This window comes from Ambystoma mexicanum, chromosome 10 (genome assembly GCF_040938575.1).
Source record: "Ambystoma mexicanum isolate Mex_15411 chromosome 10, UKY_AmexF1_1, whole genome shotgun sequence".
NCBI lineage: Eukaryota > Metazoa > Chordata > Amphibia > Caudata > Ambystomatidae > Ambystoma > Ambystoma mexicanum.
The window spans coordinates 335,308,701-335,334,512 of NC_090932.1; the positions used below are offsets into that span (position 1 = coordinate 335,308,701).

The 25,812-nt window shown below is 43.9% G+C and overlaps 1 protein-coding gene across 3 annotated transcripts in view; it reads right to left on the reverse strand.

Moving 5' to 3' along the window:
• DDHD2 (DDHD domain containing 2) overlaps window positions 1-25,812 on the reverse strand; it is a 2,155,663-nt gene that overhangs the window by 680,626 nt on the left and 1,449,225 nt on the right. For all 3 annotated transcript variants that reach the window (XM_069617940.1, XM_069617939.1, XM_069617938.1), the window contains exon 9: window positions 4,999-5,066. In XM_069617940.1, the coding sequence (XP_069474041.1) occupies window positions 4,999-5,066 (68 nt within the window). The remainder of the gene's footprint in view (window positions 1-4,998; window positions 5,067-25,812) is intronic.

Below are 25,812 nucleotides of genomic sequence, written 5' to 3' on the forward strand. Positions count from 1 at the left end.
CAAAATGTCGCACCGTAATCACGCATTATCATATTGCATAAGATCCTGTAAATTTGTTTAAAAATGCCAATAAAATACTTTTAAAATAAATAGGGCTTTCAGTCGCAGTGTGTGAGAATTACACTGCCTCAGTAGCCTCTATTTTATAGACTTTTGTGGAGCCCCTCACAGAGATCAAAGAGAGACCGCCATCTTGGTCGGGCTCTCTAGCGCCACACCCCAGATGGTATGTATTAATGAGAAACAGTTATCACACTTCAGCAGGGAGAGTGGGGTGCCGTTTCAAGTGTTCAGAGAAGGCAAATAACAATGAGCACAGGCTCTCGATAGCAAGCTCTGTAGCCCAAAAGTCCTACTGCACACACTCAGATTATGAGTACTAACCAAAGGGCCGTGGCTGTAGCAGGACATGCCCCAACTTGCAGCGAGTCTGCGTGCCTGCACTCTGCCAATGCACAAATGCACGTAGGCTAATGCGCCTGCACACCAGCCTTATACTCCTTCCTGGTGTTTGGGCAGGACTTCCCCTTTGACACCAATAGGATGAATGAGTTTCCAAGTTCGTAGGTAGCTAGGAAGACCCTCAGTGTTCAATGCAGTCCGAACAGCGTAGCCTCTGCGTGTCTGTATTCTGCGAATGCACTCGCCCAAAATCATCTCATCTCACTGCATAGTACTGTGATGCCTTCTATCGATTTGCCACGGGAAGATATAGTGACCCTGGATAAATCAACCTAGCTCGCTATATAATACAGTGCGGTCTACTATGAAATGAGTTGTCTTCTGGGTTTAGGTCTATTTGATAGAAAACAAATTGACCTTTTCCAAATTTACCTATTTTTTTTTTTTTTTTTAAATTTGTTCGAAATTGCGCAGGCAGTCCCCCCCACTTTAACCTATTCCCTTACCCCACCCACCTCTATATTTAATAAAAATGGACCGAAATTCCTAAAAAAAAAAAAAAACAATAAAATGCAGTCAATTTGGAAAAGGTCAATTGGGCCACGATCAGGTATGCTAGCACCGTCTTCACGCATTCTGGTTGTAACAATCCAAAGGTTTGAGCATTTAAAGCTTTCAATTAAAGTAGTAAAATCATGTGTGAGATTTTTCAGCTCACGTTACTTCGTATTCGGAGTCTTCTATACTTACCTTGATGATGGAGAAAATAAAGCTACAATCATTCTCCTTTTTCATACACATTTTCTATAATGTTTCCTTTAATATTGTCATGATAGGTTATTATGATATTGTGTACTTTCCAAGTCAAGTCTACAAAACAGGGCATTTTGTGAGTTCATGAAAGTCAAGCATTCATAAATAGTTGCACCTGGCTGTATGACAAGAATTGGGAAACTGTGGTTACGCTCAGAAATTGCAGACTGAACTCAAATTCCAGCTTCATCTCTTAATCAAAGTGCTTGTTCATGGGCAACGTATTTCATCTCATTGTGCCTCCCTTAATATTTCTTAATTGTCACCCCCTAAGAGTAATTTATTTCTCATAGCAGGATTTCAAAAAAGCCTCACTTGTGGTTTAACTGTCTGTAGTTCTGTTTCATATGTAACACTGGTGATCATCGATATAATAAATATTGCACACCAAGTCCTTTGTTTCTTTGCTCACCAATGGAAACATCATCTGAAAACCATGACCTTATAATCTCAGTTTACGCCTGGATACAAGCACTTTCTTGGTAGCTACTAACTCATATCCAACATCTATGGCTCTGGTCTAAATTTCATGAGGCGTTCATCCCCGCTACCAGGGGCTGGAACGAGGAAAAACAGCCAGAGCGAAGCGAGGGTCGGACTGCGAGGGCACCAGGCCGGTATCCCCTGTTCCAGCTCCTGGAACGCAGGAATAAGGCCATTACCACCCCGGGTTACCAAAGTGGTAATCAGGGGTGCTAAAAAAAAAATAAAAAGGATTTTATTTCCTACAACGGGACGTGCATGCCGCCCCACTGTAGGAAGGAAAATCCTTTAACAAGATGGCCCCCATGGAAAGGGAAAGCTGGGCTCCGTACGGAGCTCCTCTTCTCTTCTTTCCATGGAAGCCGGGGAAAGCTGAGAGGAAGGTGTGGCTGCGGCGGGGAGGGCCGCCATAGCCCAAATAAAGTATGTAGGGAGGGTTAAAATGTGCCCTGTACACATTGCTAGAATGCAAGTGTAATCCTTGCGGACTGCTAATATTGGCCTTAAAATGCCACTTGTTTATTACTGTGAAGGGAGTAAGGGAATTTGAAGGGAACTCCAATGTTTATTTTAACCGTGCTAGGGCAGTAGATTAAGCAATGGGTTCTGATTGCAACAAGGCGAGGAGGGGCTACCAGAGATTCAAAATGCTTTAAGAGGGCCTTGAACAGTAGTAGTAATTGTAAAAAATAAAATGTCTCCTCCACACGACATACTTTGATGCATTACATAGAGCAGAGGGAAGAAGCAGTCACAGATGGCCACAAAAATACACCAACACTTAAAGAAGGTTCAAGAGATTTTACTGTCAATTTAAAGGGGGTCCACCAAGCAGCCATCTATCTTTTTCGTCATCCTGTGGGCCTCATCTACCCTAGTCCAGACTTCCCTAACCCCCAAGATGCTAAATAGAGCCTGGGTAACCACTACTATTTAACATATCTTTGGCTAACAGTGAGGGTCGAAGGCAACAGAATTATCTATCTGAATCCCTCTGGGGTCTTCTAGCAGGATCCTAGCCTGCGGTCCCACAAGAACCATCATTGTTTTAGATACAAACATTGTCATGGCAATCACATGGTTTTAACCTAATCTTCTCCCTCAGTTGCTGTATTTTTCCTCGCCCTGATGTTCTTCCCTTCCTTTTACTCTCTTTCTTTTCTTTCTGACACTATTTCCTTTACCTCTCTCTTCTGTCCCTTTAATGCTGTTATTCCGTCTCACGTCAACTCATGTCTACCCTTAGCTCTACTCTCCACTCCCATTACTCTCAATTCCAATTACTTGTCACTACTCTCCCCTCCCGTTATTCTCTACTCCCTCTTAATCTCACATACTTGTCTACACTCTCACTTAAGTCTCACTCACAATACACACACACTCTCACACCCAAGTGCCACTTTCTCTCACCAATCAATACCTCACGTTCAATACAACTCAATACACAATCCACTAGTCTTTGCCATGCTCCGCCCCATCGTCCTTCCACTGCCTAGTCTTTTGGTCTGCCTACTCGCTTCATAACCTTACTCAAATAACATATACTCTCTCGTTCTCACCATCCTTTTTTATCCTTCTCCTCTCTGTTCCAATGGCTCTCGGGCTCATCTGGTTCCCTGTGCCAATCTCTGCCTTGCTCTGTCCCAGCAGCCAGGTTACAGAGCTGAGAAACCATAAATAACCTTTAAGCCAACACCCTTTTAGAGTGGGTGTCTGCCGGTGTTGCTCAATGGTGGCCTGCTAGAGCAAAAGTCAATTTCAGAGTTCATATTGTATAACAGCTGAGTGTTCCGATTCCTAGTCCGCTGCAAGCAACATTCCTCCGGCTTGATGTTCGCCACAGCCTCTCTCGCCGGGGGGCTGCATGGTCCGTCCTCTGCCACAAGAATCTTTAAATGCTGGTAGTCCTGCAAGGGGGCGGGGGGAGAGAAAACGTTGGCCAGGATGATGTACGCCAGGTATGGGATGTACAAAAGTGGTACTTCAATCTTGCAACCAAGAAAAGGGAGAGAGGGACAGAGACTGAGGCCCTGACTAAGGCCCTCCCAGTTCCCTCACCCCTACCACTCAGGCAAGGCTGGCTCTGAAAATCACTCTGATAGACATCCTGCCACAGGTTGAGGGGGATCCCCATCCCTCACATCCCTGACTCGCTCGGAACAAGATGGGAATCTCAACTATAAACCTTACCACAACTCAATTTCTCATTAGTAAAGGATTAGTCCTCAGCCTGGGATGCAGGCTGGCCCAGATGCTTTTGCAAACCCATGGAAATGGCCTCTTCGATTGCATATCAATGTCCCAGGTATTTGTATTTTATTTGAGGTTTATAAAGCACTTTAATCGAAAACGCTGTACAGAGATTCATAAAAACAGTACAATAAAATTAAAATACAAGCAAGTAGGAGGCGAGAGTAGAACAGCAACCAGCCTTATATATCAGTTTGCAATAAGCATATCTTCAGTGAGGAGCAAAATAAAGAGTATGAAGAAATTGGTGGAGAGAAAATGGGAGAGAACAACAATTCTAGTGAAAAGGAGCTAACAAAGCAAAAGAAGGAAAGCAGGAACTAGCACAAAGAGGACGAGAAGCTGCAAGAAGAAACTGTGACTGAGAGCGAAGAGAACAAGTAGGGATATAAAAAGGGGCCAGAGAGAAGAGATTAGTAGGAGCAAGATGAACCAGGTAATAGCACTTATTTTTGGTCGAGCTTCTGGCACCACTATGTTCATATAACCAAAAAACCCTAAGCACTCATGCTCGACATCCCCTGCTGTACAAGGGTCCAGGCTGCAATGAATTGCCAGCGGCTATCTCAAGCCTATGATTTTCATGGGTGGGGAGAAATACACAGGATAAACCTTCCCATCGACTTAATTGGCTTTTCCAGATGTTACTTTAGTAACTAATCAGTGCTTTCAAATCGGCCAGTTGTGATGGTCTCACTGTTTCTTGGGTTGGTAGCAGGCCCATGTAGCAAAGCTCTTTCCCTACGCTAACGAACAGAGCTAGCGCCTTGCTGTAGGGCTAGCACCACCCAACTAGGCTTTGACATGTTTACTAAATTAATTGTTTCACTGACAATTCTCAAAAAAGACTTAATACACAAATAGCACATAGTAAATCAAATATGTCCACTTAAATTGAATGTAGCGGTACTCTAGTACAACATTTCCATTGATAGGCTAAGCTCAGGATCTGCATGTTAAAACTTCTCCACATCAACATGCCACGGGTGATCTAAAAACAAATCTATATAAAATGCATTATTGACTCCTGAAAGATATAGAACAAGTTACCTTCGTTTCATCACTACTCTCTGCAAGCGGTTTTTGGTTTGTCAAGAGATCAAACAGAATCAGGGAACCTTTAAAGCAAAAAAGAAAATTTGCAACAATTATCAATTTAGTTGGCCAGTGGAAGAGCAGATTTCAAGTAGTAAACTGGTGGATGAAAAACAAAATGGCACATTTACTGCACAATCAGTGCTCAGCACAACACTCTCATCCACAGGATAAAGAATACTAACAAGTTATCTATTTGTGCTGTGGGCTGTCTTAATGCGTTTATTTCAGTTGGATTGATACTTTGCATTTGTGCCTCCAGCACCTTCTTATCAAGGGATGGCACATTGTGGGATAATTCGGTGATGCTTCCCTGGATCTCTTTTTCTAATACCCATAAAGTGGCGTTGGAGGTCCACCTTGGTAGCCAGTGGATCCGGTGTGGTATCAGTCTGGGGTAGCTCATGAACCAGTTGGTGCTCTCCAGTGTCAACAGGGATCAAGAGTCCCAAAGCACAAGTTAAGCCTGTCCCATCATATCGACAGAACCTTTGGAACCAAGCAACAGCGAACACCTGTCTGGTATTTCAGCATGCTGCAGACAAGAGGACGCCCATGCATTGTCAATTGCACTATTTGTTAGTCAAGAGATGCATTCCTCGAAGGATATCATTTAAAAAAAAAAAATCTTTGCAAAAGAGTCTGAGGCCGATATGCACCCCTTCATGATCGCTATGCCTCAGTTTAGAACTAACCCAGGACCACAGAATTAGCACGGTCTATACCTAGCAAGTGATGAATGATGGGCATTGTGAATCAGAAGATTGACATTAAACTGCAGCTAAATGAAAAGGTAATGAAACACCACAAGAATTCCTTTATCCTACTGGTTTATAAAAAAAAAGAATCCCTTCAGCCAAATTACTCTATATTGAAGCCACTGATGAATTTTCCAAGGGATTATCACATATTGCCCCCTCATTTGAGTACAATACAGTATGTCGATGGGCCTCGAGGACGTTGAGGCTTATAGGAGCCTCATCTTGACAGGTATGAAATGGGAATTCTATTACAGAGTACTAAAAACCTTCTTAAAAGAAAAGAATCAATGCCTAATGTCCCACACCCACCTTATTTGTGGAAAAAGTACACAACAATTTGAAAGTGATAAACCTTGGCACATGCAGCTAAACTGTAAAAAGTTTATTTTTGCTAGATTATCTCAACATTGTTATTTATTTGTATTCTTCAGAACAGTCCCTCTATGCTTGATGGCTTGAGAGTTAAGTTGGGAATAGGCTTCCTGGATAACCAGAATCCATCAACTTTGAAATGTCCATAACAGTTTTCCACCTAATCTTTGGGCTCGTGAAATTCTAATATGTCTCATCCAACTCAGGAGCAGACAAAGGTTTCCACTGGTGTATCAAACTCAACATTCCAAGTATCAAAATGAGGGGCATGGGCAAACAGAGGCTCATTATGGATGCATCTTCTCCTTGCCCCACTGGGCTTGGCTCCACCTGCTGCTGCTAGAAGCATTGGTGTGAGATCTGGTATTGGGACACGTGTGCCATGATAAAGTGAAGCAGCTAAGGAGGCCTGCAGTGACTCTGTGTGGCATTCCCTCAGTGACATTTGAGGCCTGGAGCAGCCACAGTGATTAAGATGGCAGCCCATGAAGCTGTTTGTGTTCTCCTCGTAGCTCTGGCGAAGTGGGACACTGCCAGCACAGTGATGGAGGACTCTGCATCTGCGAACATTAATGGGTCTGGAGAGGCTGCAAGGAGAAAGGACTGGTGGCCAGTTTTCATGGGGAAACTAATCTCTTCCTGATTTGTGCACACACCCTATCAGGGCAGTGTGAGAGGGGGCTGGGGCTTCTAGAATCCCACAATGCATTAGTTTGTGGAGCTGCACAGAGTTGATAAGCCAATAGAGGGAGCGGGCCGCTGCAGAGTCGCATGTGGAGTGGGCCTCGTACAGGGTTATGTGAGAAACAGATGGGCTCATAATGGGATCCTCATTGCATCAAACAGCAGCAGAGCACACAACATAATCAAGAGGCTGCAGAGGCATAGGAGGAGTTTGGATATACATATTGCTTCGAGATAAGTGTAGCCCAGATATTGTCTGAACATGAAGTACAGAACTAGCATTGGAGCCTGCTTGTGTCTGTACCAGATGGTCTGTTTTGTTTAGATGACGATTTGCACTTGTCCCTGCTGTGCTTCATGGATATGTAGACTTATATGTGGATTGTGGGCCCCAAGTCTGTGCATGGGCGTCCTCTTGTCTGCAGCATGCAAAAATACCAGACAGCTTTTCTCTGTCACTTGGTGCCAAAGTTTCTGTGCCAATGATGGGACAGGTTAAACTTGTGTTTTGGGACTCTTGATCCCTGTTGGCCCTGGAGAGCGCTGACTGGTACATGAGCTACCCCAGGTTGATTCCACAACGGATGCACTGGCTACCAAGGTGGAACTCCACCACCTCTCGTTGGGTATTAAAAAACAAAAGAGATCCAAGGAAGCATCACCACATTTTCCCACAATGTGTCATCCCTTGATAAGAAGGTGCTGGAGGCACAAAGGGGAATTGATGAGGTGGAGAAAACACCTTGCAAACTGGGTTATGACATCTCTGAACTGTCCAATAGGATCAATGCATTGGAAGCACCCGTGAATCTCTACAATCCAAACATGAGCATGCAGAAAAGAGATCCAGACAAAACAATATCCGCCTACAGGGAGTTTTTTAACACATGGAGAATACATATCTAGCGAGCTTAGTTCAAGACATGTTCTGAAGCATCCTGCCACTTCCTGATGACAGATCTAATCCTAGATAGGATTTATCAGGTTTACTTGGCATTCTAGCAAGATAAAGGTTTAATCCCCGATGTCATCGTTTGGGTTCACTTCAAGATCTTGGAACAAATTGTGGGCATTGCCCGGAAATCTTCAGAGTTCCATCTCAGGAATGCTAAAACACTCTCCCAAGTCCTTGCGGCAGTGACAATGTCCAAATGCAGAGAATTGAAGGAGGTAACTACTTGGCTTCATGACCATAAAAAAGTATTGCCGGGGCATCCCTTGTGCTCTCTTGTTCTCCTTACAAAGCTTCTCACTGCTCCATATCCTCTATATAAATTCCTGATCATCATCTTCATCCATATCAAATCCGAGTGGTCAGAGGATTGCTTGTCGTCACCAACAAAGGTTTCATGTCTTGATAGGTATAGTTAGAGAAAGTCCAGAGCAGGTTAGGCTCTGTGAATGAGACTTCCCAGAGACAGGTCCAACTCAGGGAAAGTGAGAGTCAGGGATACTTGAAGTAACTTTGCAATATTTGTTGGTGGGGCTTATCTGACTTGTAATGCTGGACTCACATTGTGGGCGCTTTCTCACCAGGTTTCATTCCTCATCATACTTCCTGAAATTCCCTTGCTCTGCTGGATCAGGAAATATACCCCTAGTGGCTGGTTATTCATTACCCAAGGGTGCTCGTGGACCATTAAGATATCCTTCTATGAACTTTGTTGACAATAATACTGATTAACATGGGGGGGTATTGCCAAGCTTCCTGATGTTTACTTGTCATGGTTCTCATACTAGATTGCTTTGTTCCACACTTTACTTAGCAACCAATGGTTCTCACAAGGCTGCTGGGGTAGAGGATGGGGCATGGTTGGAATGCCAGTGTGAGATGTTGGTTGCTGATTTATCCTTCATGCTTTTTCCTCAGCTTTTGATGAGTTTTCTTTAGGTTGCGACAAGTTGGAATAAGGTTACTGGCTTTAACTTATTAAGGTATTTTATGATACCAGGGGTTTCCTTCTCTATTAGCAAAGAGGCTTGCATATTCGGAATGGCTGATATTTCTGTAGTTACCTTGAATGTAAGGGTCTACATTTCCTGATGAAAGTCAAGGGTCAAGGCACTGGGAATCACCCTTGAAGAGACAGATTTATGTTCTCAGGATGAGCATTGCCTTTGCAGCTGGAAATTTCACCTTCAGCTCTTCACCTCTAGTGATGAGAAGACGAGGGGATAGCCGAGCCTCATAACCAACAGTATTTTTATTCTGAGCATATCTTAAGAGTTCGCGAATAAGAGATTTCTGATGGTGAAGGGGGTCTTATTTGGTCACTATTAGTTTATTCCAATGATAACAAGAAGCTGGTTGTATTCTTCTGTGATTTGCTTCCTGAGATAAACAGCGGCATTCTCCTCTTGCTACACAATAAAGATTGCCCATGCTAATAGCACAGGAAAGTCTTAATTCTATTAAAGAGAAGGAGGCAAGCATTATGCTTATACTTTCTTTAATACTGCCGTATCAGAATTTTAAAACTTTAAGTTTTAGTTTTTCTTACATGCTTCTTGGAAAAAAACAAAATCGACAAGTTACAAGTGTCATATTTCACCAAAATTCAAACTGGGTTCCAGAAACCACGCTTCCCATAATCCTGAGGCCCTTGTAGTCCTGACCTCTACCCTCGCACCAATCAATGGCTAAATCGGGGTATAAACACTCTCCCCCTAGATGCATTCCTCTTTCTTTGCCATTAGAGTTCTAGATCTACAGAGAGTCCAGAATATGTTACACACAATCCATAAGCTCTGCATTTGATCCGCAGCTGGCGAGAATGATCGGTCCAACGGGGCCAACTTGCCAGAAGATCATTGGTCCATACTTCAATTTGCTCACACAGTCTTCTGATCGTCTCCTATGAGAACAGAAAAATTCACATGAGGGCGGGAATGAACTACAAATGCTACACAATGCTGCACAATTTTCATTCATTTTAGTCATCTCGGGTGGGATATAATGCTCGCCTCCTTGTCTTTAATAGAATTAAGACCTTCCTGAGCTATTAGCGTGGGCAATATTTATTCTATGACAAGACAGGAGGCTCGCATTATGCTTGTTCAAAGCTTGCTATCACTCTAATCGGTATATCCGATACTGGTTTAAAATAAAAAGTCTTAAAGGTGGATTCAGAAGACCAATCTGCTGATTTCATAATATCTTGCAAGGACACTCTTGTCGCAAACGCTCTAGAAGCAATTGCTCCCCTAGCGGAATGTGCACCAAATAAAGATAAGTCTATTCCTGCCCATTGCATGACCTCCCTCACCCATCTCGCAATGGTTGCTGTCGCTACTGCATGGTGAGGCTTCCTACTAAGCAACTGGGTTACGCCGCGCGGTCTAATCTGCGCTGTGGCTGCTTCATAATCTTTAATACATTGAGCTACACAACTTCTTTTTCTCCGCAAAATACGGGTAGGAAATTATTCTGGAGTCGGTCTTTGTTCTTTTAGCGATAGTAAACGCCACTTCATCTGGATAAAATATCTTTCTATCAATCTTCAATGCTTTTACGTGTGATACTCTCCGGCACGCTACTAAACACAGGAGCATAGCCAATATGCCTGACAATTGTGAACGGGACAAGGCTTTGTTTTCTGGCCACCTAAGGAATAGCTGAAAAACATCTCTAACGTCCCATAAAACTGCATATTTTGGCTCCGGCGGTCTTCTCAATTTTATATCTTTGAGGAGATGCAGGACTGTAGGGTGCTCTCCTACTGGATTACTTTCCACTTTGTTATGCCCTGCTGAAATTGCGGATCTGTAGACACCTATGGTTCTGTAAGCACAACATCCTGAAACTTTGAAGCCAAAAAATGTAGGACGTTCACTAGAGGTGCTGAAATGGGATCCAGACTGTGTTCTGAACACCACTGCACCCAACTGTTCCAAGCCGTGTTATAACTCATAACGGTGGAAGACGCCCAGGAATCTCGGATACAATCTGCAGCGAGGTCTGAAATTCCTGGCAAGTTCCATCTTCTCCTGAAACCCTGCAGGCAATCAGCTGGAAGGAACCCGCTTCTATCAGCGGGTGGACTCGGCCGGTCGAGTCGAGTAGAAGGCCGGATGTTCGAAACTATCCTTGGAAAATCAGTAGAAAGTTCCATCGCTGCTGGAAACCAGGCCTGTGCTCTCCAACAGGGCAGCGCCATCACCACTTCTGCTTTGTCTCTGCAGACTTTCGCTAGAGCTCTTGTGATCATTGCGAATGGCGGGAAGGCATAGTGCACTGCTCAGTTCCATGGGTGCAGAAAGGCGTCTGTAGCCGCTGCTCCCAGGTCTATCCTCCAACTGAAGTACTTCTGTGTCTGCGCATTCAGTCTGGACGCAAATAGATCTATGTCTAGGGGTCCCCATATGTCTTGCAAGCGCTTGAAAATTAGAGGGTGTAGCCTCCAATCGCTGGAGTCTACAAGATATCGAGAGTTTCAGTCGGCTATACTGTTCTGACTCCTTGGAAGGTATTCTGCGGTTACTGCAATGTTGTTCTGAAAGCAATAATGCCAGAAATCCTTCGCTAGTTCCGCTAACATTCTGGATTTCGTTCCTCCCAATTTGTTGATGTAGCGGACTGCTGAGATGTTGTCCATCTTGAGCAATACGCAGCATCTTATTTTGTCTTTCGTGAATGCTTGAACTGCAAAGGAGTCTGCTAGAAGTTCGAGGCAGTTTATGTGGAGACTCAATTCCTCGTCGGACCATTTCCGTCCTGTCTGTATTTGTTCGCACCTGGCTCCCCAACCTGACCTGCGTGCGTCTGACTCTATGGTCAGTTCCGGAACGTCTCCGAAAATCGCTCTTCCATTCCAGGCTTCCATGTTCTCCAGCCACCAATGTAGCTCTGTCATGGCTTCTTGGTCTAGGTTCACTAACTAATGATATCTTAAGCCTCCACGGAGATGTCTGATTTTGAGCCTCTGTAATGCTCGATAATGCAACAGTCCCGGGAAAATGGCTTGAATGGAAGCTGCTAGCAGACCCACTATTCTGGCCAGATTCTGAAGCAAAATAACTCGCTTTGCGATCACTGTCCTGAGCTCTTTCTTTATCGCTCTTACTTTGTGACCTGGAAGCTCCAGGATCGCTTTCACGGTATCTATGGTGAAGCCTAAAAATTCCAATTTCTGAACTGGTGCTAATTGGGACTTTTCTAAATTTACTAAGAATCTCAGAGATGATAGGAACCTGAAAATCCACTGTACATCTCTTGTGAGGGTCTTTTTGCTGCAACCCATCACTAGGATATCATCCAGATAAATGATCATACAAATACCTCTCTCCCTGATAGCTGCAGCTACTGGTTTCATCACTTTCGTGAAAGCCCAAGGGGCTGACGCCAGCCCGAACGGGAGGCATGCAAATCGCCAAATCTCTCCTTCCCATCGGAACTGGAGGTACTTCCAAAAGGCTGCTGCTATCGGAATTGCTAGATAGGCGTCCTTGAGATCTAGGCGGGCTAGCCAATCTCCTGAACGCAATAGGTCTCGGAGGAGGTGTATGCCCTCCATCTTGAAATGGTTGTATTCCAGCCAACTGGTCAAATCTTTTAGATTTATGACTAGACAAATCTTTTCCCCTCTGCGCACTAGGAACATATTGCTGAGAAAACCCTGTCCTCCTGTGCTCTCGCGCTCTATTGCGTTCTTCTCTACTAATTTGCTTAATTTGCTGTGTAAAAGCGCTTTCTCTTCTCACGGCATGCAAATGGGGGCGGGCTCTCTGTCCTGTCTTGGAATGCCTATGAAGTCTAGGTGAAGACCCGCTCTACTGCTTGCAAAACCCAAGCATCGCTTGATAAAGCTTGCCATTCTTTCAAAAAGCGGAGAGTTCTCCCTCCGATCGGGACATTTGGTGTACTCACCGCCTGTTGCGCCGGGCTGACGGAACAAACCTCTTCCTCTAATACCTCTAGGATGTCTTCCTCTGGCCGGGAAAAAAGTGTCTTGCTGACGGTTTTCCCACTATTGCGCGCGTGGACCTTGAGGCCTTCTTTGATAGTTATAGCGACCTGACGAGCGACCTCTGAATCGTCCGGTCCCAGCAAAAACACGCCCTGGAAATATCTTCCTTATAGAGCTCTGGACTTTCTCGAGAGCTGTGTATGTACCAACAAATTGAGACATCTCCTTCGCGAAGGCCTCTCCGAAAAGAAGGCCTTTGGCGCCCTCACCCGCTTCATATGTGGCTAGATCGTTGAGCTTTTTATCGCTCTTTAGGAGGATGCCTCTTCTCCTCTCCGAAGAGAGAGCGCAGTTGGCGTTACCCAATAGGCATACTGCTCTTTGTGCCCAGTTACCCAGGGCATGATTGTCTACTGGGATACCAGTGTCTTTTGACTTCTCCACTAGGTCCATAATTTTTGCCAGTGGTCCTGCTAAGTACAGGAGCTTGTCCTTTCCTAATGTCTTGCGCGGATTTGGTAACAAAAGTGACCATCTTTGGGTCTAGGTCTGGTGTATCCGCCAGCTTCGCAGGCAGCTCAGGCCGTGGACATTCTGATCGCATGCAGGATCTAACTTCTCTGTCCAGCGGCCTCCTGATGTGTTGTGACATGTATAACGCTACTCTGGATGAGGGCACCCACTCAGATGACTTTGGGTGTCTAATGGCCTCTGGGTCAAACATATCAATTATGTTGTCTTCCTCCTCTGGAACATTTTGAGGAATGGGTTGAGGAATATCTTCTTCTTCGCCGCCTTCGTCTTCGGGGGTGTATCCCTCTTCATACTCCCCTGAATTGTCCAGCCCTGGGGCATGGGGTCTGTTGTGGCCATCTGACAACTTTGCTAGAAAGGCTTCTTTCAATCTGGTGACTGGGTTGCTCTGGCTTTCGGGAGCAGAGTTAACCCTATCCTTTGTGCCCGAGGGGGTCAAAGAGTCTGTGCTCTTTCGGGCTTTTTTACACCCCTTATTTTCAACCGTGTTTTGATGGTGTCCGCTTGACGTCCCTTCCCCAGGGCTGTCTGCCCGTCTTTTCCTGGCTGCCAGCTGTTCCTGCTGCTCAGCTATGCATACTTCCAGCATTTTCAACCTTTCAATCAAAGGTTGCACCCCCTGAGAGACCGCTTGTGAAAGGGAATCTCCCAGAACACTCTTGAAGCTGAGGGATAAATCAGTGTCTTGCCAAGTGGGCTCTTCTTCCCACTCTTGTTCACTCCACTCTGGTGTGGTGGACTGAGAATCTCTGGGGTGCGATGAGTGAGCCATTGAATGTTGTTAGCAGAGCTAACTTCTTGGGAGTCAGCTGTAAATGAAGGCTCAGAATCAGAGTTTGCTTTGACTGCACTCTGTGCCTTTCTAGCTTGTCTGTGAACTGTTCGACGTTCTCTGCAGTTCATGCAAAATTCCAACAAAATAATGGGGTTTTTTTTGTGGAAAATTCCTCTCAGGCACTGACTCGCACGACTCTCTGCTCCGTTTCGCTATACATACACGCGAAAACAAGCGTTAGAGGGACGCGGAGCATGACGGGAAGGTTCTGAGGCGGGATATGCCTCGGAGGGTCCTAATGAACTCCGCGTTCGGCGGCGCGAGCCGCCTCCGCTTATACGTGTGTATGCAGGCCGCTACAGGGTCCTAGAGCTTTCATGTTCGCCGGCATGAGCGAATTTGCGCATACACCTGAGGAGTACGGGTCGGCTGCCAGAGGCGAGCGGCTTTGCTCGCGGCTCCGCACTGCTTCTCCTCACTCCCGAAATTACAACTACTACGGGTAAACGGTAATATGCGCGAGCCTCATACAGTGAACACTACAAACGCTCTTAAATGAACACTTGTCAGTCTATCATCTAAAATATCATTGATAATAACAGCATTCTAATATCTATTATATTCTAATAGGCAATTGCTAACTTTTATAGAGCATATAATGCGACATAACACTTATCTCAGTATGGCAGCAAAAAGAAAGAGCAATGGACCTAGGGGGGAGAGTGTTTATACCCCGATCTAGCCACTGATTGGTGCGAGGGTAGAGGTCAGGACTACAAGGGCCTCAGGATTATGGGAAGCGTGGTTTCTGGAACCCAGTTTGAATTTTGTTGAAATATAAAACTTGTAACTTGTAGATTTGTTTTTTTCCAAGTAGCATGTAAGAAAAACTAAAACATAAATTTAAAGTTTAAGTTTTAAAATGCTGATATGGCAGTATTAAAGAAAGTATAAGCATAATGCGAGCCTCCTGTCTTGTCATAGAATGAGAGGCTTTTTTAAACATGGTTTCTGAGCCAATGAAAGACCAGTTCATACCCAACAACAAAGTGAATTTTAAACATGTGACTGCAATACAGGGGCCTAGCGAGGGAATTTGGGTTGGTAGAGGCTTGCATACACCTTCATCCCATGAAAGTAAATTACACATACTTTTCCAATGGTTATAGGGGCAATTCCAGGATTGATTTATACTTGTACCATCGACTGTCTGAGGTTGATATTGAATTTGGGGTCTTCTTGGATCACTACCAATAATAACATCTATTAGAGGTGACCACCTAGTGGCCTCATCAAAGGCTCTCTGGTGCTTAATGGAAGTATTTCTCATAGCCCTAGTAATTCTGCATGAAATTTCAAAGATAATTGTCACTTTATTCTCTGAAAGCAGTATGACTGGTATGGGTCTGAAGGTTGTGTGAGATGCCTTTAATGCTATTGTATGTGGAGAATTTATATGCAGGGCCACACCTTATGTTAAGGCTAGAGGAACATATAAGGGTCCATCTTAAAAAGGAAGTCCATACCAGAGGAGAGGTACATAGCCAAGTTCAAAGGGTAGATTTGTGCTTTAAGAGATTATAGGGCAAATTCAGAGGCACAAATACCGGAAAGAACAGCACATTCATTATTACAAACTAAACAGTTCTTTACACTCAGGGAATCATGCCAATAAACTGCTAACCTGTATGCTTAGGGTCACCCCTTTTAGACACTTCAAACTTTGCATACATACTATCCCAATATTTTAGGTGGCTGATACCCAAGGAGTAGGATCACCTTTCCTTAAACTCTCCTACCTAAAAAGAGGAAGTCGATATGGGGATTTCTTACTTGCAAAACAAAGTACCGGGCCTTTATAGCTCCCCCACTTTTACAAAATGTACGTCTACCCAATTGTAAAGTTGTTACATTCTTTCTGAGAGACAGATGCGGTCTCTCACACGATTGCTGAATCTACAATTACACTTCTCCTAAAGCCAGGGAAAGCCAGGGAAAGACAGGTCAAACGGTGGGGCCCATCGCCCAATTGCCTTGTCGAAAGCGGATACCATATTTTATGCCACAGTTCCTGTAGATTACCTGATGCAGATCCTCTCCTCCATGGTAGGAACAGATCAGACAGGCTTTATCAAGAACTGCTGGGCTCATGACCAATATCCGTAGCACAATTCATCTTAATGATTTGGGTAGTCACTTCAGTGTGTCCTTTCTCAGTACTTGCTCTGGACGCCAGCAAGGCATTTGGTCTCGTTGACCAGGCTTTATTAGGGACACAGTCATTTGGTTTCATGCTTGGTCCTTCCATTCTAAGTCTAGAATTATATCAGCACCCCTATACCAGGATTAAAATGAATGGAACACATTTGGATCCTATCCATATTTCCAGGGAACACATCAGGGCTGTTCTCTTTCCAAACTTATTTTTGTTCTCAGTATGAAGCTCTTTTCTCAGAATATCGGATGAAAAAAGAAATACTCAAGGACTCAGAGGAGGGGAGTTTGCAAACACAAAATACAACTATGCTCATACAGTGTGGTTCAGTACTGAAATATTTGACGTTATCGTTCCTAACTCTGATGAGGGAGTTAGCAGTTTCCAAATATGAAAAATGAACAGATTTAATTACCACTCAAAGCCCATGCACATTGCAACCTCTTAGAAAGAACTACACTTCTCACAAGGAAGAGTGCTTGTTGGGGATTAAGCTCAAACCTAAATTCTCTAATTTATTGCAAATTAACATTTCATCCCTATTTCAAGAGCTCTCTTTGGACCTTGTTAGGTGGGGGAAACAGAATTCCCAGATGGGCTGTAAAAATTGATCTTATTCCCTAAACAGCTTCCGGGATTTCTAAGTTAGGATATCGAAAAACGCTTTGCACATGCTGCAGCGGAATATCTTTGTCTTCGTTTCAGCCAAGAGACCTCCCAGAATTACAAGAAATGTTATTCTTAGGTATACTGCCTGATAAGTATATGCGTTCCTAACCAAAACAATTATTTGCTGGCATCACAAGTTTTCCATGTGCTTGACAGGATTCACCAAAGGGATCTGTAAGGAACTCATGGTGGCAACAGTAAAGACAGACACAAGTGATAACAGTTCAAGGGTGTTTATTGAACTTTATAATGGGTAAGATAAACGCCTAATCTAACCCTAAATCCAAGATGGGACCAAGCTACGACCATCAAAAAATAATAAGGCAGTCCTAGTGGCGTCTTGTCAAACAAAAAGGGCATATACAAAAAAAAACTATTGACAATCCTTACTACTAAGTTACAAAAAGAGTGTGGGATAATGTTCACCAGAAAAGAAAGAAGTGTTCACAAAAATGATAAGTCAGGATGGTATGGCTGGGTCTCCCTTTCCCACGTTTCAAGCACGGGACAAGGCGGAACTCCTGAGCACAGCACACTCCTGGGCCTCTTCAAAACAAGACTTCCAATTCCAGTTCAACAATATCAGAACCTACAGGAGCGAAGTCACTTTTCTACAAAAGTCTCTTGCCTTAGAAGGCCTGCTCATTCAAAAACAAACAAACAAAAGTTCTCTCAGTGATCTTGCACCTTGGGCGATTGCTCTTCGCCCCTAGGATCTCCCTCCACTGGTCTCGGATCCTCCTTGCAACTTGAGCCTCCCTCTGTCGGGTTCACTACGGCCTTTCAAATGCAGATTGCAATTTTCTAGAGTCTTTATGTCCTTTTGAACTATATAATTAAGTGATCAGTGTGAGTGAAATCACACACATTCATCACATTGACCTTAGATAAAGAAATATTGCTCTTAAATGTAGTATGGGCATGTAACAGTGTTTTGCATAAAACGTGATTTGAACAATAAATTTTGCGAGGTAGGAAACACATTAGTAACAGAAACTTTGTACATAATACATAGATTTTTGGTCCAGTTGAGTTAACTGGAATCAGATGCAGATAAACATGTATTATCCCTTACATGATATATGTATTTCAGTAGACAAATGACATGTGGGTGAGGTACACAAAACAGTACACAATTGACAGTGCTGGTAGTACACACTGTATATGCAAATAGGTAGCCGACACTACTGTGTTTCGGCCAATTCATAGGCTCTTTAGTATAGCTGGCATGTGGTTCGCCTTCATCAGGACGGAAAAACAGGTTGGATTCGGGGTGTCCTACGGATCTATGCCGGAAAATTACACGAGATATGTGGTTTTAGATTGTGTGCGATATCAGTGTTAATTAACGATGATTTAAGAAGGCATATAAATGCTGCTTTGCTGTAGCAATGAGGCAGACTATCTTTGAAGTGTAGGTCACGGGTCTTACCGTATGCTCGGAATTGCTACGGTGTAGACCGGTCGCGGTTCTCCTGTGCTGAGTCTAGGAGATTGTGGCCGTGAGTGTGGTCTTATATGTTAACCCAAGAGCCTATGGGTAACAAAAAGAAACAGAAGCAACCACTCAGTATTCGATGGTTATTGGTCCTATTGGAAACTCTATTGAGTAAAATTTTGGAAGCAAAAATATATATACCTCAGTGGTCTCACTCATTGGTGGGATCTCTTGATGCAGCGACCTCAAGGTCGTACTGTTGCGACCGAAGAATCATGTCCTTGGACTGGATTGATTCGTACCAGTACCTTCCAATAACTGTAAAAAGTTAAATGGCGGGTGTTATAAATTAAGTTAGTGTGAAATCGAGTAAAAAAAAAATCTATATTTTGTCAAAAGGGCATATCAGTGGTTGTGGATCCACGAGCATGCCAGAGGAGGCCTAGAGCCACAGGGTCCCCTGGTATGGCTCTGTGGTAAGGAATATACATCCCTGATAATCAATTATTGTGCTTAGAAATGCACTAGATAGTAATGTGTTTCTGGTGCCATTACTGTTAGTATCATCAGGTTTTGTGCTGTGCAGCTAAAAGAGCAGTGTGCTGCAATTTTTTCTGAACTAAGTAGCATGCAGCTTGGCATAGTGTCAGGTGATGCGTATCATGCCTGTGGCATCGATAAATGATGGTGCCACCTGTGCTCTTAATGGCGCAGTTACTAAATAGGAGCATCTAGGAGAGCCTTACCTGGAAAACTCTGCTGCAGAACATGTGATTAGTTGGGCATCCGAACTGCTTGCGAGATGCTGCAGCCGAGTGAAAGCTCTCTGACGCCGTGCACTGTTGACTAGGGAACATGTGTGTTATATACTGAGGGCAGTCATCTTGGACTCTTGCCATAGCCATGGGAGACTGTGCTGTGTAGCTAGGATAATGTTAGTTTCTTGGGTTTGCGCATGCTCAACACTTGCAAGTGCGAGATGGCAGTCTTTTCAATCGTTGTGGGGAAAGAAAAACCCGACGCTGTGTTGTGTTGTCATGCCACTGTGGTTGCTTCAGGCCCGGCCAGACCTGGCTAAAAATGTGTGGAACCACCAGATATGACTAGTCCATGTTTGGTAGATCTCTGGTGATGATAAATAAATGGAGGGTGATAACTCGGTGACTATGAAAAATCGACCATTAATCACGTGGTCTACATCTAGGGCACCGCATATAGGGTCATAATAGTATGCCGGTGAATAGCATGTACATCATCTATGATCCACATATAATGTTATACATACCTCAACACAGTTTGGCATAGAAGGATACATTTAAGCACTAAATTATATTTAAACAATGAACTCCACCTATAGTGGTGCACATACCTCTACATAGTTTGGGATATGAGGGTACATTTAAACAATTAATTCATAATTGCAATGGTTTTCATCAGGTTCATCCATGTGTTGTTCTACATAGTTTGGCATTGAACAATACATTATAATTCCAATGATTATTGATAGGTTTAAGGAACATCCTTGTGATGCACATACCTCTATATAGTAACTCTACATAGTTTGGCATAGGAGGATAGATTTAAACAATGCATTCATAATTGCAATGATTTTCATCAGGTTCATCCATGTGTTCTTCTACACAGTTTGGCATAGGAGGATGCATTGAACGATACATTATAATTTCAATGATAATTGACAGGTAGGAGGAACATCCCTGTGTTGTCTATTATTGAATCAAATAAACCTTATCATTTTTCATACATCATAAGCTAGATCAATTGTGAATTGTCCATAAAGTTGTGTATGGTGTAATCGACTAACTATTGTATATTGTCATACTTTTGCTCACAATGGTTTCACTCTGTGTTAAGTCATTTGTGCGTCCTACCACTAGTCAAATTTACATATCTCACAGTTTCCATATCTCAACCATAGGCCATCTATGGTAATGGATGCTCATGGTGTGCTGCCCTCCTGTATTATTAATGTCCCACAGTACTGGGCCCACAGGGAGACGTAGGATTGTCAACTATTGACAGGACTATCCACTGTTTGTATTGTGAGGGTTCAACCCTGTGTTTGAGATTGCTAGTAAAGTACTCAGGAATGCCAGAAGTGTTTCCATTCAACTGTTATGTTGAGACCATCCTTTACTGTATTGAGTCAGTGCACCCATCTTTGTTCCAGCTGGGTCAGGGCGTTGTTGATGTCTCCTCCCCGTCTATGTGGAGTAACCTGTTGAAGCACGAACCACTTAATGTCCTTGTTGGAGTGTCCTATTTTGATATAGTGCTCCACTAAGGGTTTGTCAGGTACACTGTTCTTGATGCACGACCTGTGCTCTGAGATTCTTTGCTTGATGGCTCTAATGGTTTTGCCCACATATAGGAGTCCACACAGGCATTCTATGATGCATATAACATGTTTGCTGTTACAATTTGTGTGGTTAATCAACTGTATGGCCTTATGGTCAAAGTCTTTTTTGTGTCTGTGAAATCGCACACGATACAGTGACCACTTTTGTAGTGTCCTTTTCACCTGGGGCAAATCCCATAATGTTTTTGGTTCCCTGACCAAATCAGTGTACCTATGTACTAGGGTGCCCCTTAAGTTCTGATTCTTTTTGAAAGCGAAGACTGGTTTCTTGTCTAGACTTCCTTTGTGTTTTATGATGTACCAGTGTCTATTTACAGCACTCTTGCCAGGTTGCTGAGTGGGCTATACAGGTTGAACAAATACCAGTCTGTCCAATGGAGTTTTTATCTTGGGGGTCAGGTATTTATTATGTACAAAGTTTCTGTTACTAACGTGTGTCCTACCTCGCAAAATTGATCATTCAAATCACATTTTATGCATTAAATACTTTGGGGCAAAACACTGTTGCAAAACACTGCTGTATGCCCATACTACATTTAAGAGCAATATTTTTCTTTATCTAAGGTCAATGTGATGAATTTGTGTGGTTTCAGTCACCCTGATCACTTTATTACATAGTTCTGAACCCACCTGGGCAGAACAGGGCCGAGCCAGGAGCCCTTGTCCTTTTGAACAATTTCTCACTCTAGGCAACCCTCGGCCAGGTTCACTCGTCAGATACACAGTTCAACTTGTTTTATCACAGTACGGGATTCACTCTCGTTAGCTCTCCCCTTGACATCCCTCAGTCGAGTTCACACATATCTTAGTTCACAACTTCACAACATTTCTCAGAAACCAAGGGGGTTCCCTTCCCCTAGCTTTCTCTCGGTAATGGGTCGGAGACTTTCGATTGTACAAAGGATTTGACATGACCCTTGTAGGACCACTCTGACACCTCACGCCACCCTCTTCAAGGGCCTTGTGGTACTTGCAGTTTCAAAACAGGTCCCGGTCAGAGTCTTTCAAATGAGCAGCCACGCGGCGCCAGACCCCTCTGCACCTAGACCTTAACTGGGCTTTCTTTAAAGTTCACAAATAAACAAGTTCTTTGTTCATCATATCCTTGTTTTCATACTATGTTGCCATTTGCAACCTTGGGCTCAACACAGTTCGGTTTGCTATCAGCTCCTTCTGACTCACCGGCTGTGCGGAACCCGTTGGCTTGTCTTTGCCTCTGGAGTAAAGGGCGGTAACCAACATGCCTCCCTGTCTGGGTTTTCAATGCAGGGGGCTCCAGTGCACTGTTCACATCTGCTACTCCATACGTCAGCTGTACATCCTGGTCTTAGGTTTTCTTTTTCAGAGGCTTTGCGGGTCTGGGTTGAAAAGGGCAAAGGCATCTCCCTCCTTGTCGTCCTTTCAGGTCTGCCCGTCTTGTGTCTCTGTTTAAACTGCCATCCTGGATTAGCTGCTTCCTTGTGCGGTTGCCTTGGTCGTAGTGTGCTCTCATGCTCCGCCTTTTATACCTTTGGGGAAGGTAAAGGGCCGTCGGGTTTGTGTGGTTATTGTCAATTGCCTGACTCTGCCTGACCCGTGTATTGAGACATGTCAGGTAAACGGCTCTGGTGTTAGTCTGTTGTCTGTTACGTGGTAAAGTGTTCCTGTTGGAAAGGGGGGGTAGAGCTAGGTATCCTACAGGGTAGGAAGGGGAAAAGGTGTTACAAGGAAGAAGGTATAGCGTCTCAACCATCGTTTTTCCCACCTCCACTCCCCGAAGACCCTTCACCCAGGTGATCCTGGCCACCTGGATGACAGATCTCTGGGGACCAGCGGGTGAGACATCTTCAGGTTTCTCACATACCCTTCCTCCATGCGAAAGAGCCGCATCTGCTTCACATGGGAACCTGGACAGGAAATCTACATTCCCTTGGTCCTTACCTTTCTAGTGTTCCACTATGAAGCAGTAGGGCTGCAGGTCTAGGAACCATCGCATGATACGTGGGTTTGATTCTTTGCGTTGGCTAATCCAAATTAGGGGAGAATGGTTGGTGATCAAGGCAAACTTTCATCCTAAAAGGTAGCATCTAAGGTGGATAATGGCCCACTTCATGGCCAGGGCCTCTAATTCCAGTATGGAGTAATTATTTTCACGTGGGAAGAGCTTGCGACTTGTAAACAGAATAGGGTGTTCTAATCCGTCCCAAACGTGAGATAGGACTACTACTAACCCCGTAAGGGAGGTGTCTGTCTGCAATATAAAGTCTTCCGAAAAGTCTACTACCTTCAAAATTGGGTTCTGGCACAGAGTTTGCTTTAAGGTGTTAGAAGATGTATCATCCTCTTCAGACCAATGAAGTTCTGGGGTTCCGCGTTCTTAAGTTTATCTGCTAGCCTAGCTGTTTTGTCTGAAAAATATGGGATAAACCTACGGTAATATCCTATCAACCCTAAAAAGGCTCCAAGATTCCTTTTGATCTTGGGTGTAGGTTTATCTAGGACGCCTGTCGCTTTCGCATGTTGGGGCTGTACATTTCCGTTCCCTACAAAAAACCCAAGGTATTTTACGGCTAATTGTGCCAGTCTGTATTTAGATGGATTAGCAGTTAAGCTGGCCTGTCCGAGGACTCTTATAACAGTATGTAGGTGGAAAAGATGGTATTGTCAGGTTTTACTGTAAATGACGATATTGTCGATGTAAGCTCCACAGAAGTTAGAATAGGTACGTAAGATTTTATCCATTAGGTGTTGGAAAGTGGCTGGTGCACTTTGTAAGCCAAAGGGGAAGACTTTGACTTGAAATAATCCGAAAAGTGTGGAGAATGTTGTCTTTTCTTTATCTGGGCCATATAGTGCTACCTGCCAATGCTCTTTTGTTAGGGTGGATAGAAATGTGTCTGTCCAGAGTTTATCAATTAGATCGATGCATAGCATGGGATAGGCATTGAAATCGGATATCGCATTGACTTGATGGAAATCTACACAGAACTTCCAGGAATACTCAGGTTTATTGACCAACACGATAGGGGAAGACAATGGGCTGGAAGCGGGCTTGATAATATTCGCTTGCAGCATTTCTTTTACTTCCTCAACCACTATCTGTTTTCGGGCTTCTGGGAGTCTGTACAGTTTTAAATGTACCACTTTCCCCTTGGGTGTTCTAATATGGTGGTAAGAGTCTTTAATTCTTCCTGGTTTGTCTGAAAATACATCGGTAAAGGATGTAATGACATCCTTTAGATCTTCTTGTTTTTGCGTAGACAACTTCAGAGGAATGAGTTCAAAGTTGTCTAAATCTTCCGGAACCAAACAAGATAGTACCTTGGCATGGGTGGCTGATGGGTTCTCTTGCCACTCCTTTAAGAGATTTATGTTGTGCAAATGGACCTTTTGTTTTCTGTATGGTTGGGCTAGTTTATATGTGCAGGTTCCTATTCGTTCTACTATTTCATAGGGCCCATGCCACTTAGAAACAAGCTTGTTTTCTGAGGTGGGTAATAGGACCAACACTTTTTGTCCTATAGAAAACAATCTCAAGCTTAATTTCTTGTCGTAGTTCGGTTTTTGTTGGCTTTGGGCCTTTTCCATACGATTACTGACTGGATCTCAAACAAGCCTCGTATGTTCTTGTATTCGGATAGCAGTTTGCGAGATGGGAATCGGGGACTCTTCTCTTTCGTCCCAGGTTTTCCATAGCATGTACAGGACATCTCTGGGCTCTACGCCATACAGCAGCTCAAAAGGGGAAAAGCCTGTAGAGGTCTGTGGAGTTTTCATTACTGCTAGCAGTGCCCACAGGATCACACAGTCCCTGTATTTCCCGTCCTTGTCTACCAACTTTCGCAGGATTAATTTTAGGGTCTTGTTGAATCTTTCTACCAAACCATCGGTTTGGGGATGGTACACAGATGTTTGTAAGGTGGTAATATGGAGTAACTCTTCGACCTCAGCCATGAGCTTGCTCATAAAACTTGACCACTTTTCGGTCAATATTTCCTTGGGAAAGCAAACCCTGGAAAAATACGGTAGGAGGTATTTAAGGATTTGCTGTGTGGTATTATTTCCCATTGGGAATGCTTCAGGGTATCTATGGCATAATCAACAATTACGAGGACATATTTGTTGCTTAAACTGGATGTTTCTAGAGGTCCAACAATGTCCATTCCAATTCTTGAATAGAGGACTTCTATGATGGGTAAAGGGTCCAAAGGGACAGGCAGTGGAACGTGTGTGCTAGTTTTTTGACATATTTCACATGTCTGGATAAAGGTCTTTCAGCGTGGATACCTGGCCAGTAAAACTTCCCACTGATGTGTGCTTGGGATTTGGATTGCCCTAAGTGACCCCCGGTAATGTGGGAATGTGCAATCTCTAGTAAAACCTTTCGGTGCGTCCTGGGGATCACCAACTGTGTTTTTATTAACCCTTCGGTCGATGTTCCTCTCCTGTACAAAAACCCCTGCTTTAAGAAGAAAAAGGAGCTTCCTTTTCCCAATACCTTCCCCTTCTGGCATACCCTGTAGAAAGGCTTTAGCAAAAGCGGGGTCATTTCGCGGGGCGAAGGCTAGATCAGGATAGATGGTGGGTTCCTCTGCCTTCGTTTCTTCGATGTTAGAAGGTTTATCAGCTTCCCCAAAGCCCAATGCACCTCTGTCTGTTTTGTTCGTTTCGCTCTCTTTAAACTGAGGGAATAGAACCTTTTCTAAAATTTGGTGGGTAATTTGGTCCCCATGATGTACTTCAAATGGGATTCACCATGCTTGTGTAAGAGAACCTTTATGTCCCCTCGGAAGTCTGGGTCGATGACACCTGCTAAAACGTCTATACCAATCTTCCATGCTAGCCCAATTTTGGGGCTAGCCTGACCGAACGCCCCCCGCAATGGGGTATCAAAACTAAATCAGTAGGAATTATTCCTCTTTTCCCAGGGCTAATGACAGCATCCCTACGGCTGCAAATATCAAAACCTATCGATTCTTTTGTGGCAACAAAAGGGCTAGAAGCTCGATGACTATGTTTTTGAAATTGTAGGGTTCCCCAATTTGTTTCAATTGAGTCA